The 14591-nt window shown below is 42.4% G+C and overlaps 1 protein-coding gene across 2 annotated transcripts; it reads left to right on the top strand.

Annotated features, from left to right (window-relative positions):
- The first annotated feature begins 2772 nt into the window (after positions 1-2772).
- Positions 2773-14442, top strand: kank3 (KN motif and ankyrin repeat domains 3). Of its 2 annotated transcripts, XR_015068033.1 has the most exons (13): positions 2773-3143; positions 8132-8205; positions 8508-8577; positions 8639-10366; positions 10683-10785; positions 10873-11118; positions 11191-11281; positions 11375-11594; positions 11945-12091; positions 12387-12583; positions 13079-13180; positions 13570-14121; positions 14203-14442. XR_015068033.1 is itself a non-coding variant. In XM_085928913.1 (12 exons), the coding sequence occupies exons 3-12, from the start codon at positions 8541-8543 to the stop codon at positions 13627-13629; spliced, it is 2931 nt and encodes a 976-aa protein (XP_085785039.1). In that variant the 5' UTR covers positions 2773-3143; positions 8132-8205; positions 8508-8540; the 3' UTR covers positions 13630-14442. The 2 variants fall into 2 exon arrangements, 1 of the variants encoding a protein (XP_085785039.1); XM_085928913.1 differs by having other exon boundaries at positions 13570-14442.
- The last annotated feature ends 149 nt before the right edge of the window (positions 14443-14591 follow it).

Genomic DNA, 14591 nt, shown 5'->3' with positions numbered 1-14591 from the left:
CTGACCCTCAGTAACGGTGATGAAAAATTGTGGCCCACTCCGTCATAAATTACTCATCCCTGATTTACACAAAAGAAACTTACCAGTCACATTAAATGATAAATTAATACATTCATTTGAATGAACCAGTTAATGCAACAAACATGACAGGACTCTCGATAATGTAAATGCGCCTGATCTCGCCGAATGTCTAAATGAAACGGAATAATTGAAGATCATCTTCTGAACATTCCTGAATTGTTGTTCGAGATCCGCAAGGCTGCCGCATAGATGACAACACCAAGTGTCCCATCACATCTGCACGTGCATGGTACACGAGATTCCCTCCACTGGGTAGAATGTGATTTTAGACACCAGTGGGTTAGTGTGTGATAGGTCACATGGCTTCTCTGTTGCATCAGCCTCGGAGAAAAGCCGCTGGATCACAAAGAAGAAATCTGTTCTCAGCAGCCACAATAATGCTCTCTAGCAAGAGATATGTTTAAAACGTTGTCACAGACTGTCTTGATCATCGTATCATAGCACTGCAAGTGAGAAATACATACAATCTATATTTAGTAGTGCGTGTGCAGAAATGGCATCCCGCAGGGATCCGTGCTTGGACCAGTACCGTTTTGTCTTTACGTGCTTCCCTTGGGAAGTATTAGAAAGCACTCTGTTTTGCATCTGATTATTTTTTATTTTTATGGCCAGCAATCTTTTATTTGATACAATTCTTTACTCTAAATAAAACTATATTTAACATAGAACATTTTCTGTGAAGTTGTGTGCTGCTCTGTTTGAAAAGGCGCTGTTAGTCATAAAAGTAATTGTTTCAATTTGTATGTTGCTGCCATGAGGAATTTTTTTCCTCCGGGAACTAAAAGCAGCTGCTATTTACACTCCAAAGGTTGAGTTTTCCTTCATTCATCACTTGCGTTGGGATGAACTTTTACCCAGATTCCACTCAGAGTATGCATCCTTTTTGTCCCAGCTTGCTCTGTGGCTTGTTCTTGCCCAAAAATTTTTACAATCTCATTCTCCAGCTTGCACTTTAACCCAGAAAGCATAAAGCATTGTTGTTTTTCCAAAGGCCTCGGCACAACACATTTGTCTTTTTATTTATTCATTTATTTTTTGATGGATGGACGGACAGACGGATGACTCCTGTTTTGTTGGACTTTATGGCATGTAGTGATCAAAAGTAGCAAATGAGAAGAATGTAAAGATTTACACCACCAGGAAAATATTTGGTTTTAGCTATTAGCTGATGAATTCAGTAACACGTCATCTGTGTGTAAACAAGTTTTTTTTTTAAAGCTTCTTCCGCTGGTTGAAGACCTTGAAACCAGTATAAAGGCATTTATGACTTCTTCTTCCTAACCTGCCCACTGAACTCTGTCGAAGGAAAGTAAAAACATGTTTTGCTGCCAACCTATATGGACTTTGATGCACACTTGGAGATGACAGACAGCTATTGTGTCACTTCATTCTATTTGCACGTAAGCAAGGTGAGATGGAGGTGGATTTTATTGTTCTGATAAAGATCTGCTCATATTTTGGCCCTCCGGCTTGCAAGGTCGGACTGTCAAGTTTGCACGTGTCTTGCAGCAAGCGACCACAGTTAAACTCAGTGTTTGTGTGGTGATACATTTAAATATAGTCAAAGTAAATGTTACACGTCATAAGTAAATAAAACAAAAGTCATTCTCGGACAGTGACCTTCGAATAGTGATGGATTTTGTCTGCTGCTCAATGTTTGTGTGTTTTTTGTCAATCAGGGTCACTGAGAGTTTCAACATCTAGGCGAGAGATCGGCTTGACCGTGAGGAGGAAGATGATAAAAACTTCCTCCGGCTGTACATTTGAAAACAATTCTTTGGAAAACACAATTAGCTTGTCGTGATCTGCAAGTTAATTGGAAAGAGGCGTTTTCCCATCGATGCAGGGTGTGTTTTTAAAAAAATTCAAACGCTGTATAAACACTACATTACAGGCGTTTCCATCATTAAAATAATTGAAATCAACTCAGAGCGGGCAATGAAATAATGTGGAGGATAGCGTTGTTTGAAAAAAAAAAAAAACATTAGATGAGTGTCATCAAACGTATCATTTAGTGGCATTATCATTTATGAAAAGTTTTAGATTCAAAATGTATTACATTGAGGACTTCTTGAAGGCCTCCATTTTCCTGCCATCTGTTTTTTTTTTTTTTTTTGAGAATGTTAGTAACTGATTAATTCACAAGATGTCATCTTGTTTCTGCTAGGTCGCAGTGACCCACCAAACCCTTCATTGTTCCTCTGCAGGCCACAGGAGATCCAAGATTTCCTTTCGGACAAGTTTGGAGTCAAACTCAAGCACGCTGAGCGTTTGCAAATTTCCAGGTCAAAGTGAAACCATAAGTAACAGCGCCCCCTGCTGCAGTAATGACAGCAACGCGGCATGCAAAAAAAGATGCAGTTAAAAGCACATGGTGAGCCAACCACATGGTTGAATGAATAAATAAATAAATAAATAAATAAATAAATAAATAAATAAATAAATAAAGAAAGAAAGAAAGAAAGAAAGAAAGAAAGAAAGAAAGAAAGAAATTAAACAATTCTCTCCTCGTAATTGATGATTATACATAAGCCTTTGTTTAACCGAGTAAGTTTAATAAACTTAAATTATTTTCAGGGAGTTGAACGCTATGGAAGTAATTTTCTATGAGCTGTAATGTAAATGTTTAACCAGTAGAGGGTGCTGACGGCCATATAACTGCATTTAAATCTAAAGTTTACAAGATGTGCACCGCGCGGTTGCCCTGACATTAGAATGAGCTGAAGTGGCACGTTGGGGGCCCCAAGCAGATTCCACGGGTGTCACTGCGCCCAGATCGCTAATCAATCTAAAAATATACGTCTTTGCACACCGAAAAACTCGAGCTGAGATTCAAACTCAGAACCACAGATCTGTGAGGTATTGATTTGATTGGTGACATTTTTTCCACGGGCTGACAGTTTTATTTTGAAAGTACGAACCAGAAACGCTCTCAATCTGACACTGGTGTTGAACTTTTTAAGGGGAATGGGAGTTCTCCTTCTTTTACTTGCTTTCCACGAGAGCTCTGCATGAGCAGAACCAGTGTGACGGCCCGGCCGGCCCTGCAGACAAGTCCGAAGGTAAGCAAGAGCCGCACACATCCACTTTCAAGGACTGAAAGCAATTGTTAACTTGACTTGATGCGCTTGTGTTTAATGTTAATGCTTGACATTCTTGCCTGCAATGTGGCGATAATGTGGATCAACAACAACAACAACAACAACAACAACAACGTCATCATCTTGTTTTGTTTCCCCATCCTCACAAAACCTCAACCAAACATTTGATGCAAATCTGCACCAAAACGATCAAAATGCTAATTGTCCTCTTTGGTCTTTTTTTTTTTTTTTTTGCTTTTAACATTACGACTTGGGAATTGTTTCTTTGGTTGTTTGCTTGTGTATCTCAGATGTTTTCACTCAGTAAACATGTGAAGACTTTTATTGGCTGACACTTGCTGTTATTGTCATTAGTTGGTGACTTACATATTGCGCAATCACTGCATTTCATTGGGTTCCTCTGTAAAGCTCATCAGATACATAGAAGGCACGTCAGCAGCTTTCTGATTGTGGAATCGTGGAAGTGAGAAGCAAATGTAAAAATATATTTCCACCGAAACGGAAACCTCATCCACTACACGCGTTATTGCTGCAATCCCCTCCAAAAGTATTCAAACGGCGTGAAGATTTTCAAATTAAAAGATGAAGATTGAAACAAAAGTTTTCATTTGAACAGTGTAAGTGGGACAGACAATATGGTGTTTATTTCTGCTGTTTCCACAGTAAGAGCGGGAAAGGGTGTTCCCCAAGCACGCACTCCATTGAGAGTGGCTGTTTTGGTGACCTCAGGGTTGCGTGTTGCTTTTATCAGGCCATCAGTACAAACAGTGCAGGATGTGTGCGCCGCACTTACAAAGTGTTGTTAACCATGCAATGCCTTTAAATACCATCAAATTGAACATCAATCAATCGAATGCAAGCGGCGGGCGTGCTGGAGATGTCTTTACGGATGTGTACCTTCAGCTTTGACTTACTGCTGCCTCAAATAGACGCTCTGTAAGTTTAGTCGGACATGTCAGGAGGCCAGAGGAACTAACTCTCTGCTTCTGCGCGCTCCTCTTGAGTCTGCTTTTTAAATTTAGCTCTGTGATCAAATGCATGATGTCGATTTCCATTTTTAGCCCGATTATGAGTTCACGTTATCGGCCAATGCTGTCACGTGAGGCCAGAAAGTCTAGACTCGATAGAATTCGTTGACTGTCACCTGGACTTATTGCAGACCTCCTGCAAGGCTAAACTCATACAATATGTGGAATGCAATACAAAGATCATGTTGTCCGTTATGAACTTCCAGGTAGTTCTCTTCAAGTTGAGTTGCAACTTTGTAATGGTTTTACCACAGGCTTGGAATAAATTCCAGTTGTTACTAATGTTACACATTAGTGTTTGAAGAAAGTGATGACTGGTCTCCAGATTTATTTTTTTATGACTCAAAGCAAAGTCTTGTTTGGCCATTTGGAGAGCTTGAAAATGCTTTTGTCAGATGTTATAATAAGACTGTTTATAATGTATTCCATGGCATGATTGGAATCTTTGTGAAACAACTCAAGTGATTTTATTAAAATAAATGGATTTAGATGATCGTCCACAAGTCATGAGAAAGTTTTGAAATGTAGACAAAAGTGAAGGCAAGATGACTAAAAATAAAAATCTTGCAAAGGAGGAATTGCTTCATTTGATGTTGAGATGTTCTCGAGGGAAATGTAATTTGTGGGAATAACAAACATAAGCTTTGGGTAACACTTTTCAACTTTTCAAGTCGTTTGCCTCCAGAAAGGACTCTTGTGTTCTTTTGGCTCCTAATGGAAAAATGGTGTGTGTGTGTGTCGCTTGTGGAAAAGTTTCCCTGCCCTATGAAGTCATTTTTGAACACTCAAGTAGGTGTTAACAGTTAAGTCAAACATTCTCATAATCATATTTTTTTTTCAAAAATCACTTCATGTTTCATATTGAAACAAACACTTTTATTTTTTTAATAATATATATATATATTTAAACAGTTTGAAGTCTGATCAGGTTGTGTGGTCGCACTGGGTGTCTGTGACAAAAGGAAAAGCAAAGCAACACGGTGGTCAAACAAAACCAGAGAGGGTCAAATATGCCTTTCCTCTGTGTCTGTGTGCCTTTGTTTAGTCTGCCAACAAACCTTGATGTTTGCAGTAAACTCTCCGGGGTCAACACACAAATCGCTTCCAGATTGTGCAAAAGTTAAAGTCGTTAAACGGCAAAAGTAGTGATCATTATTTTGCGACGACAGTGACACAAAAGACCAATTGAACCGAATGAGTCCTTTCTGGGAAACGGAATTAAAAAGCACATCACTTTTTTTTTTTCTTTTTTTTTTTTTACTTTGAGCATCTCCACAGCGGTAAAGGTGTGTACCTTGTCATTAGGTACAGAGTGCTATAATTGGTAAAGGAAATCACATATTTGTGTTGTTTCTAAGCAGAAAAACGCTGCTGCCATCTGGTTTGTTTCCAAAGATGGAAGAGGCAAACATCTGGAGTCGCTACTGTTGTGACAAAGACTCAAGTGTTTTAAGCCAGGTCAACGCAAGAGGTTTGAATTTTGCTGTGTGCTCGCTAGGTGATATCATTGACAAAAAAAAAAAAAATCCCATTTGGTTGAAACGGCTTTAGATACAAACTGAGGGCTCTTTGTGGCCTTCATGGAATGCCATTGTTCTCCAAATGACGGACATAAAGTTGCTATTCTGGGAAATACTATCATTCATATCTTGGCATCTTTGGTTTCTGTGGCAACACATTTTGTTTTGAATGTTTTTTAAACTTCCATCAAAAGCCACAATGCTGCTTTGCAGCATTTTCCTTTATTCACACTAACACCAATTTAGTTCCCGTCCTTCAAATACATATGATCATTTTTAGCACATTGGCGAATATTTTTGGCCGAATCCAACAGCTCGTTAGGGGTGTGGAAGCTATCACTTTTCTTGCCTGTCCGGAAATATTTGACTTTTCCGCAAGAATCTGAGACATGAGTACAAAAACTGTACAAAAACATTTCAGGCTCCGCCAACCCCCCCCCCCCCCCCCCCAAAAAAAATGCAAATGCCAAGTCTATTCGATTGCCCATGCGACATTATGAACCTGGACACAGTCGTGAGAGAACCAACAGGCCTATGAAGGAAAACAACCAGGCCTCAGAAAAAGACGGCGAGAGGAATAAAGCGTGATTGTGGATCCACAATGTGCTCGATTGTGCTCGCCAAACAATCTGGAAGGAAAAGGGAGGGCCTTCCCGCATGCCATGTTTCGAGTCAACCTGGCTAGGATAGACAGGAAGTAGCTCCTCTTCAAATGACGACGGTAAATAGTCAGAGGAGGCAACATACTGGATGTGAAGCTTCATGTGACCTTTGTTTCATGATGGTGTGTGTGTGTGTTGTGGTCATGCTGACTGGCTGGCTATTTGTTCAGCGCTCTTTTCCTGCCGCCTTCAGGAAGCAGCTTTCAGGACGGCCTGATGGGCTTCCTGCCTCCTCCTCGTCCATGCTGATTCTTACTGGGAGACAATGGCAGGTCTCCTGCAGGGGCATAGAAGGGTGGGCAGGAGTGTAGGAGTGAGATTTATTAGGGGGAAAAAGTCGACTTCCCTTCAGGAAAGTGCACATTTGTGTCAAAGCAGAAAGCTCCCAATGTGATTTGAGTTTTGAATCAGGTGTGAGTCAAAAAATGAATCGTTAAGTTGAGGATTAAATGTCATTGGTGTGCATATTTGCACATGAGGGTTTTCACATATTAAGCAGCCAAGTGGTAAAAGCCGTTGCCTGTTCAGAAGGCAAAAAAATCCCTCCACTCCTTGCCAGGGCTACTCTGACGTCTCTTTTTTTGGGGGGAAAAAGAGGCGGCCTTGAGGAAATGAGGTCATTTTTGCAGAACATGAGCCTGAGACCCAAAGCAGGACATTTTCTCTTCAGTGAAAATTATTATATATTTTTTTCTTGCATTTTGGTTCTTTACATGTCTGTCAAAACGCCTAGGATTTATTTTTTTAAAAATGCAACATTTTTTGGGTGTACTGCCTATATATTTCAAAATAATTTTGGTTTTCCCTGACTTAATTTGGGCTGTATACAATTGTGTGGGTTTCGGCAGCTCGGGGTGTCGAGAGAAAGAATGCAGCTTCGCCATGCGCTCTGTAATTTGCTGCCTCGTATCAAATCAGACAGGAGTGGATGGATGTGCGGGCGGGGAGGTGAGAAAAGAAAACAAAAGTCCTTTTTAAGAAACTTCATGTCTTTTAACATGATTGCAAAAAGAAACATCGACTGTGCAGTGGTTATAAAAAGTCTGCACACCCCTGTTCAATGACCAGATTTGTGATATGAAAAATTAAGACTAAGATAAATCATTTCAAAACAAGTCATCCCAATCTGACCCAGTTAGATACAAACTGTGCATGTTTGTGATTTCAAAGTTCTGCCTGTGATGTAATTGGCGGGCGAACTATGTGGTGGGAAATTAAGTCTACAAATCAAAGGCACGTGGTTTTAAAAAAAAAAAAAGAAAAAAAAATCTCATGTAATGAATTGCTTCGGTCAGGTCTGGACTAAAACACATTGCCCGAGGTCTCGACCTTGAAAACTATTTATGTGCGTCTTGTTCATTGTGCTCGACAAGAAACAGACCAACACAGTCAGTAGCTGATAAGACGATACTAAACAGAGACCTTCCATGTTTTCTTGTTTACCGTTGGGGGCTATTCATCAACCGATTCACCATCAATCATCAGGCGTGAAGCCGTTTTAAGTATCCTGTCTGTTGTGGCTTTTACATTCACAATAAACTGACAGGTGTGTGTATACAGTATGTGTGTGTGTGTGTTATCAGTAGTCCGTCCGATACAAGGACGCGTGTTGGCGTGTTTCAACAGCAGCTTGTAGGAATGTACCCGAGGCTGCGAGGAAACACATCGCATTTGTGTTTCAAGCTAAATGAATGACACTTGAGGTTCTGTGTGTGACTTTTTTTTTTTTTTTTTTGTAGGGCTGAGTTCAACAGAGCAGCGGGAACCAGCCTGGACCTCTAGCCGCATGATTTCTACATCCAGCCCGAGGGAGGTAAGTTCAATAATTCTATATTAGGTGATGTCATATTGTTGAAAAGCAAACATCTGATATTTGAGTTAACAAATCTCTGCATTTTTCTTCAATTCAATTATAAGCACACATGATGAAGTGTAGCCCCCATCACATTGTAAAAATGGACTTGACAGTTAGTAGGAAGAGAAGCGCCTTTGCTTTCGGGGGCTTTATAAATCAAAGGAAGGAGGGGAGTGGAGTGCTTTGGACATGACATCAGTTTTGCTTCCTTGTCACCCAAGACAAATGCGATTCATCGTGTCACTGTCTTGTTTTCTTAGCCAGGTGTTGTTTGAGGCTCAGCGTGCTGAAAGATGACTCAGTCGGTGCAAGTCAACCCAAAGCTGCCTGGTAAGTTCATCTCTTCCATTTCAGTTGAAACGATTCACCTATTGTCCACGCTTCCTTGCAGATTTGGCCTCTCCCTTTCTCTACTCCAGTCAAGAGCAAGTGGAGCCGCCGGCTTCTTACTCGGTGCAAACGCCGTATGGGTTCCAGCTCGATCTGGACTTCCTGAAATACGTGGAAGAGATCGAAAGCGGCCATAACATCCGCAGGGCGGCCGCCGCGTCTCGTCGTTCCGGACGGGGGCCGAAAAGCTCTCAGAGATGCGCGGGGGGACGCGCCAGCGGTTGGACGTCCACCGAGTCGCTTTCGTCTCCCGCTAGCGAAGATGGCAGGGTGCCCCCCCTGCCGCCGCCAAGAAACCGTCTTGGCTCCGCACCCTGTGAAGTGCTTTCTCTATCCCCCGTGAGCCTCCTCAACGTCCCCCCACTTTCCGCAAGTGCCAAAGTCCCGCCCCCTCCGCCACAACGCAACCCTCGAGTCGAGCGAACTCTTCTGGAAACCAGCCGGCGACTGCAACAGGAACAAGGTCATCCCAACGGCGGGCGATTCCAACTGGCGGATCCTCCCAAGCAGCTGTCCGCCGCCTCGGCGTCGAGCCAGCCTCTGCAGAGCGGCTGGACTAAACCCAGTCCTCAAACTTCCGGACTCAACACTCCCGGCACGGCAGCCACTCCGGTTCCCCCGAGCCAACTGCAGACGGTTCGAGAGCAGATGGCCACGGCCTTGAAACAACTGAAGGAGATGGAGGAACGAGTAAAAGGTGTCCCGGCTCTAGAAAAAGAGGTAGCCGAGCTTCGTGCCGAGAAAGACGTGCTGCTCTTAGCGCTTCAGGAGAAGAAAGTCACTTCGGATGTGAGTCCGCAGCCACACAAACAGTTGGTGGAATCTTCTAGCCAAACCACAGAGACTTCCCAGAGTCCATTAAGGTGCCCGGCCTCACCCGCTCACAAAGGCCGTGGAAAATCCGAGGAACTGAAAAAGCTTGCCGAGAAGTTTGAGGGGAAAGATGAAAGTCCGGTAGACCTTTCGTCAAAAGTTGTATCGAAGGCTCGTGGGAAGCCATCTGTTGAAAAGAAGTCGGTGGCTGTGGGAGATGATCGGCCCATGGACTCACTTGTTGTCTATTACAGCCACGGTGTGAAAGATGCCGCCCAAGGAACCGAGCTCCGTGTTTGTGAGAAAGCCACGGGAAGTGAAAACCCCATGCTCCTCGAGGAAGGAACGCAGGTCGGAGCAGAGACGGCCGAGGCCGAGGTTTGGGTTGTGGAGTCGCACCTTGGGCTAACATCTGAAGCGCAACAGGAGATGGACACCTTACAGGAAACTGTCAAATTCCAGCAGGAGACCATTACCAGTCTAGAGAGCCAGTTGAGCTCAGCGGACAAAGATCTGGGAAGTCTCCGAGCACAGGTTGAGGAGATAGCGTTAAAAGTCACCTTTGAGAGGGGGGTTCTCGTCAAACCGGATGTTAAGGATGCCCAGATGGAGACCGTATCCGCAACCCTGAAGGAGGCTTCCGTGTCATGCTGCCCACTTGTGGTGGATGTATGTGTAGGTGACAGCTTTCCAGCAGAGCTGCTCCAGCGAAGTACCCAAACGGACGCTAAGACCACATCAGAAGAACCGGTCGCGATGACCGCCGTCGGTTGCCAGTACGAAGACGTGCTTGAAGACCAGAAAGTTACTGTGTTGAAGAAGAGACAGTTGAGCATCAATGATTATAAGCTCATTCCAGAGGAGATGGTCAACATGTCTGAGGAGACAGAGGGAGACAGAAAGACGGCCAAGACAGGTACCTTCACTTTACTATCATTAGCTTTGGAAAAAAATGTAAGTGAAGTAAAATGTGTCGCAACAAACCACAAGAGCCTTTTTTCGAGGGCTGCCACTATAATTTTTTTTTTTTTTAGAATCAATTTCCATTATTCCAGCCAACAATCCGATCGAGTAATTTATTTGTGGTAAAGTGAAAAGTAAAAAAAACAAAACACATTTCTTAACCAATTATTTTCGGTTTATTTGGGATTAATTAGTGATTTAAAAAAAAGTGTGTTGAAATAATACTAATATGATACAGTATGTTTCATATTTCATCTCTATGGCAACAGGTATGCTGAAATCAATCATGAAGAGGAAAGATGCCAATGGCGCAGGGGAAAATCGTACAACGGGCAAGAAGAGCTTGCAGTTTGTTGGCATTTTAAACGGAGGGTGGGTCTTCCAATTCGAAAAAAAAAAAAAAAAACATTTGCAGCCTTGCTCAGAAGCCAGTTCAACTTCCTTTTTACTGTTCATTAGGTATGAATCCACATCCAGTGAAGAAGAGGAAGATGAAGAGGAGGAGGAGGAGGAGGAGGCGGAAGAGGGAAGCTCCTCTGAAGAAAGCGGCGAGGGCGACTGTTTAGACAGCTCAGAGGAGGACGAAGTGGATCTGGGGGAAGAAACATCAGAGGAGGAAAGAAACGTCAATCTGGATGAGAGCGACACTGACGAGGAACTTCAAAGATCATCCAACGGGCCGCCGTGTGATGGCGTCAAAGAGAAGTGTGCACTCGCGGGCGGCTTGTGTTCATTTGGGTTTGGATGTTTTTGTTCAACTCTTCTTCTTTGGAACAGGTTTGAACTGAGCCTTAAAATGCGCGAAGCTTGCCTAATTCTCAAGAATCACCTCAACGATGACATCCAAACACTGAAGAGTAAAGAAGTGGTGCGTCCCCCCCCCCCAAAAAAAACCCCCAAAACATTCCAATCGATGAAATCTGCTGGAAGTTATGTTGCCATACTTTGCATGTACTTGCAGCTCGCCAGCACTCACATGGTCCAGCTGGAGTGGTTCCGAGTTTCCAGCGCCAAAACGGCTCAGCCGCCGCGGGTGTCCGACTACCTGATGGCGTTCTCCGAGGTGTCCGCGCTGCTGCTGGAGCACGTGGTCAACATGACGGATGGCAACGGAAACAGCGCTCTGCACTATAGTGTCTCTCATTCCAACTTTGGAGTTGTTGACCTCCTGCTGGACACAGGTCAGTGCTCATGGTAGAGCAACAAATATGCTTTCAAGGGACAAACCACCCTAATTGCACTGCAGCGCCATCTAGTGCAGGGCTGGATAGACTCTGGTGCTCAAATTTGTGGATTAGGTATTTAAAAAAAAATATTAAAATCTGTGATGATTTTACTATTAAAATAGTTCATTCTCAAATTGTATTAAAAATAATTTAGTGATTAAACTGTTATTTAAGGCATTAATAAATACAATTAAAGTACTTTGTAACTACATTGTGAAATTATTTTATTTTTGTATGTATTTATTTTGTATTTTATTTAGTGACTTAAACAATTATTTGATGGATCTTTTTTTTTTTTTACCCAGGCATGTGCTGTGTGGACAAGCAGAACAAGGCGGGCTACACAGCCATCATGTTGGCAGCTTTGTCCACGGTGAAGGAGAACGACGACATGTCTGTGGTCAAGAAGCTCTTCAGCAAGGGCAACGTCAACGCCAAGGCCAGCCAGGCACGTCGTCTTGAATCTTGAATGTTAGCGCGTTCTTTGTAAACTTGTGGTCTTCTCAGTTAGCGTGATTGAATCAGCTTGTGAAGCGTATGCAGCAGACATGTGCTCGCAATACGAAGTCATAAGACTGTCTGGCATCACGGCCCGGACTTGAAATCCAATTACTGAGCGCAAAAACATCACATGTAATGGGGCTATTTATAATTTCCTTTTTAATTGTCCCCAAAAAGTTGCCATTTAAGCTTTTACGGAACAATGTGTGTGCTCTTTCAGGACTCTTTTGATTTGTGTGCAGGCAGGTCAGACGGCGCTGATGTTGGCTGTGAGTCACGGCCGTCAGGAAATGGTGGAGGCGCTCCTGGAATGCGGCGCCGACGTCAACGTGCAGGACGACGAAGGTTCCACGGCGCTGATGTGCGCCAGCGAACACGGCCGAGCCGAGATCGTCAAACTGCTCCTGGAACAGCCCGGTTGCGACATCTCCATCGTTGATAATGTGAGTGAGATATGTGGTCATTGACAAATGTTCTGAGCTTGTAGATTGCTGGATCTAAGCTCCAACCATGTGACCATCTGTGTTTCCGCTTCGTCTGATCCCAGGAAACAGCTTGTCGGAGTTTGTTCACTTGCCTGTTTTGTTTCTTGACGCTTTTATTTCCATCCCGGCAAGAGAGAAGGAGAATTTGTGCATTAGTTTGAGATTGTTGCAAATGAGGACGAACCCTTTCAACTAAGCAATCCAAGCCAAAAGCTTTTTGTTTTTGTTGCATTAGTCAGAATGCCTGGGAAAAAAATGTCCAGACAAACTGACATTTCCAGGTTGACAGTGAGCCAGAATAAATTGGCTTCTGCTGGATTTTCTTTCACTTGTACACAGCTGGACTTGGCTGGCTGGTGGAACCAATGCAATGTTACACTTTGAAGTGACCTACATTCATGGTTTTAGCGGTAATTGATCATTTTCTTGGCTAATGTTTTTGTTGCACTGCAGGATGGCAGCAATGCTCTCTCCATCGCACTGGAGGCGTCTCACAACGACACGGCTGTGTTGCTCTACGCTCATATGAACTATGCAAAAACGCCGTGCAGTGTGGTAAGCGCACCTAACTCAGCTCAAAGTCTCGGGCTACCGTTCAGATTTCAGATTTGAGCCATAATCAACCTCAAAAATGACTTTTCCATGTCTATTAGGACACATGCAATGTATTGTGCAGTACGTTGCTGCTCTCTAGCGGCAGCATCTTGTTATTGCATCATGTTTTTATGACATGACACTATTTCATACTAACAAACAAATCATCCAACATCACTTGTATCATTTTTGAACAAATGATCGATTATAAATTTCATTTTTTTCCATCCAGTGATGTAAAGTTTATTTTTATTTTCTGTTTGAATGTACAGTGTAGCTTATGCATTTTGCCTGTGATCTTTTTTTTCTCATGTAAAGTGTAAATGCCTGATTTCCATTTTGTGTTTCAGGGAAGCCCAAAGGCGCCAAGGAGCCCGACCAGCAGCCACAAATCGTGGCCTGCAGAGTAACACTGCTTAACTGGATCTGGGCTGTGAAAAGCACCACTGGAAAAACTCTCAATATATTTATGTCTTGTAATACGCCCTGCATTCAAAGTATTGTTAATATGAGAATATTATTTTTACATAAAGATTATTGTCCTTGACTAATGAGGTTCGTGCATGTCAGTTACTCGAGATTGTATTTTTTGCACTCCACTAACATTTTCTACTCTCCAGTATAACGCTGTTGAATTTCAAGAAAGGTTGGCGCTCGCTCAGCACAATTACCAAAGAACTCAGCTATTGATGAATTACAACTCAAGTGATTCTGGTTATTATCAAGAAAAACAATGTCAAATAGCTAGATATCATCTCTTAAATAAAAATCTCATGAGAGATTATTTTGCTGTCATCATCATTCTATTTGTCCAAACAAATGTACTTCCAGTTGCACCAGGCAGGTATTTAGTGAAGAAGGATCCTTCAGGATTGCGCAAAGCTAGAGCAGGAGACTTCAAGGTAAACAAAAAAAAATTCTTGATTACTAATGTTTGTGATCTAAATTTGAGGAATGCTAATTCTGTTATTTATTAATTCTAGTCACATGTGCATGCTGATGCAAGGTGTGCAAAAGAACAACGCCGCTACTCTTACAAAGGTCATGTTGGGAGCATTTGAACATCACCCCAAGACCAGGAAGGACTTAAAGCAATAAGGTGTTTTTTCTTTCTGTCTTTCTTTTCATTTTGGCGTGTGCACTTCCTCATGTTTATAAATTGCTATGTCTTGAGGATTATGTTTAATAAAGTGTAGATTAACACAGCTAACCTTTTTAATCCTTACTCATTATTATTTGATATAATTGCTATCCAGTTATATTCTTGTAAACACAGACAACTATTTTTTTTTCCAATTTATTTCTTCACTAAATGTATCAATAGCCTTGGATAGTATACATAACTCATCAGTTGCTACACAAAAAGAAATTG

Source organism: Syngnathus leptorhynchus, chromosome 13, assembly GCF_054491065.1.
Source record: "Syngnathus leptorhynchus isolate UIUO chromosome 13, UIUO_Slep, whole genome shotgun sequence".
Taxonomy (NCBI): Eukaryota; Metazoa; Chordata; class Actinopteri; order Syngnathiformes; family Syngnathidae; genus Syngnathus; species Syngnathus leptorhynchus.
This window is presented reverse-complemented; position numbering and strand designations above follow the sequence as displayed.

Bases quoted from the DNA above. Each gene is read 5' to 3' on its own strand.
- kank3 (XM_085928913.1), top strand. From the start codon at position 8,541: ATGACTCAGTCGGTGCAAGTCAACCCAAAGCTGCCTG. The intron at 8,578-8,638 runs GTAAGTTCATCT...GCTTCCTTGCAG, and splicing joins AGTCAACCCAAAGCTGCCTG to ATTTGGCCTCTCCCTTTCTC. The intron at 12,092-12,386 runs GTCGTCTTGAAT...GTGTGCAGGCAG, and splicing joins CGCCAAGGCCAGCCAGGCAC to GTCAGACGGCGCTGATGTTG.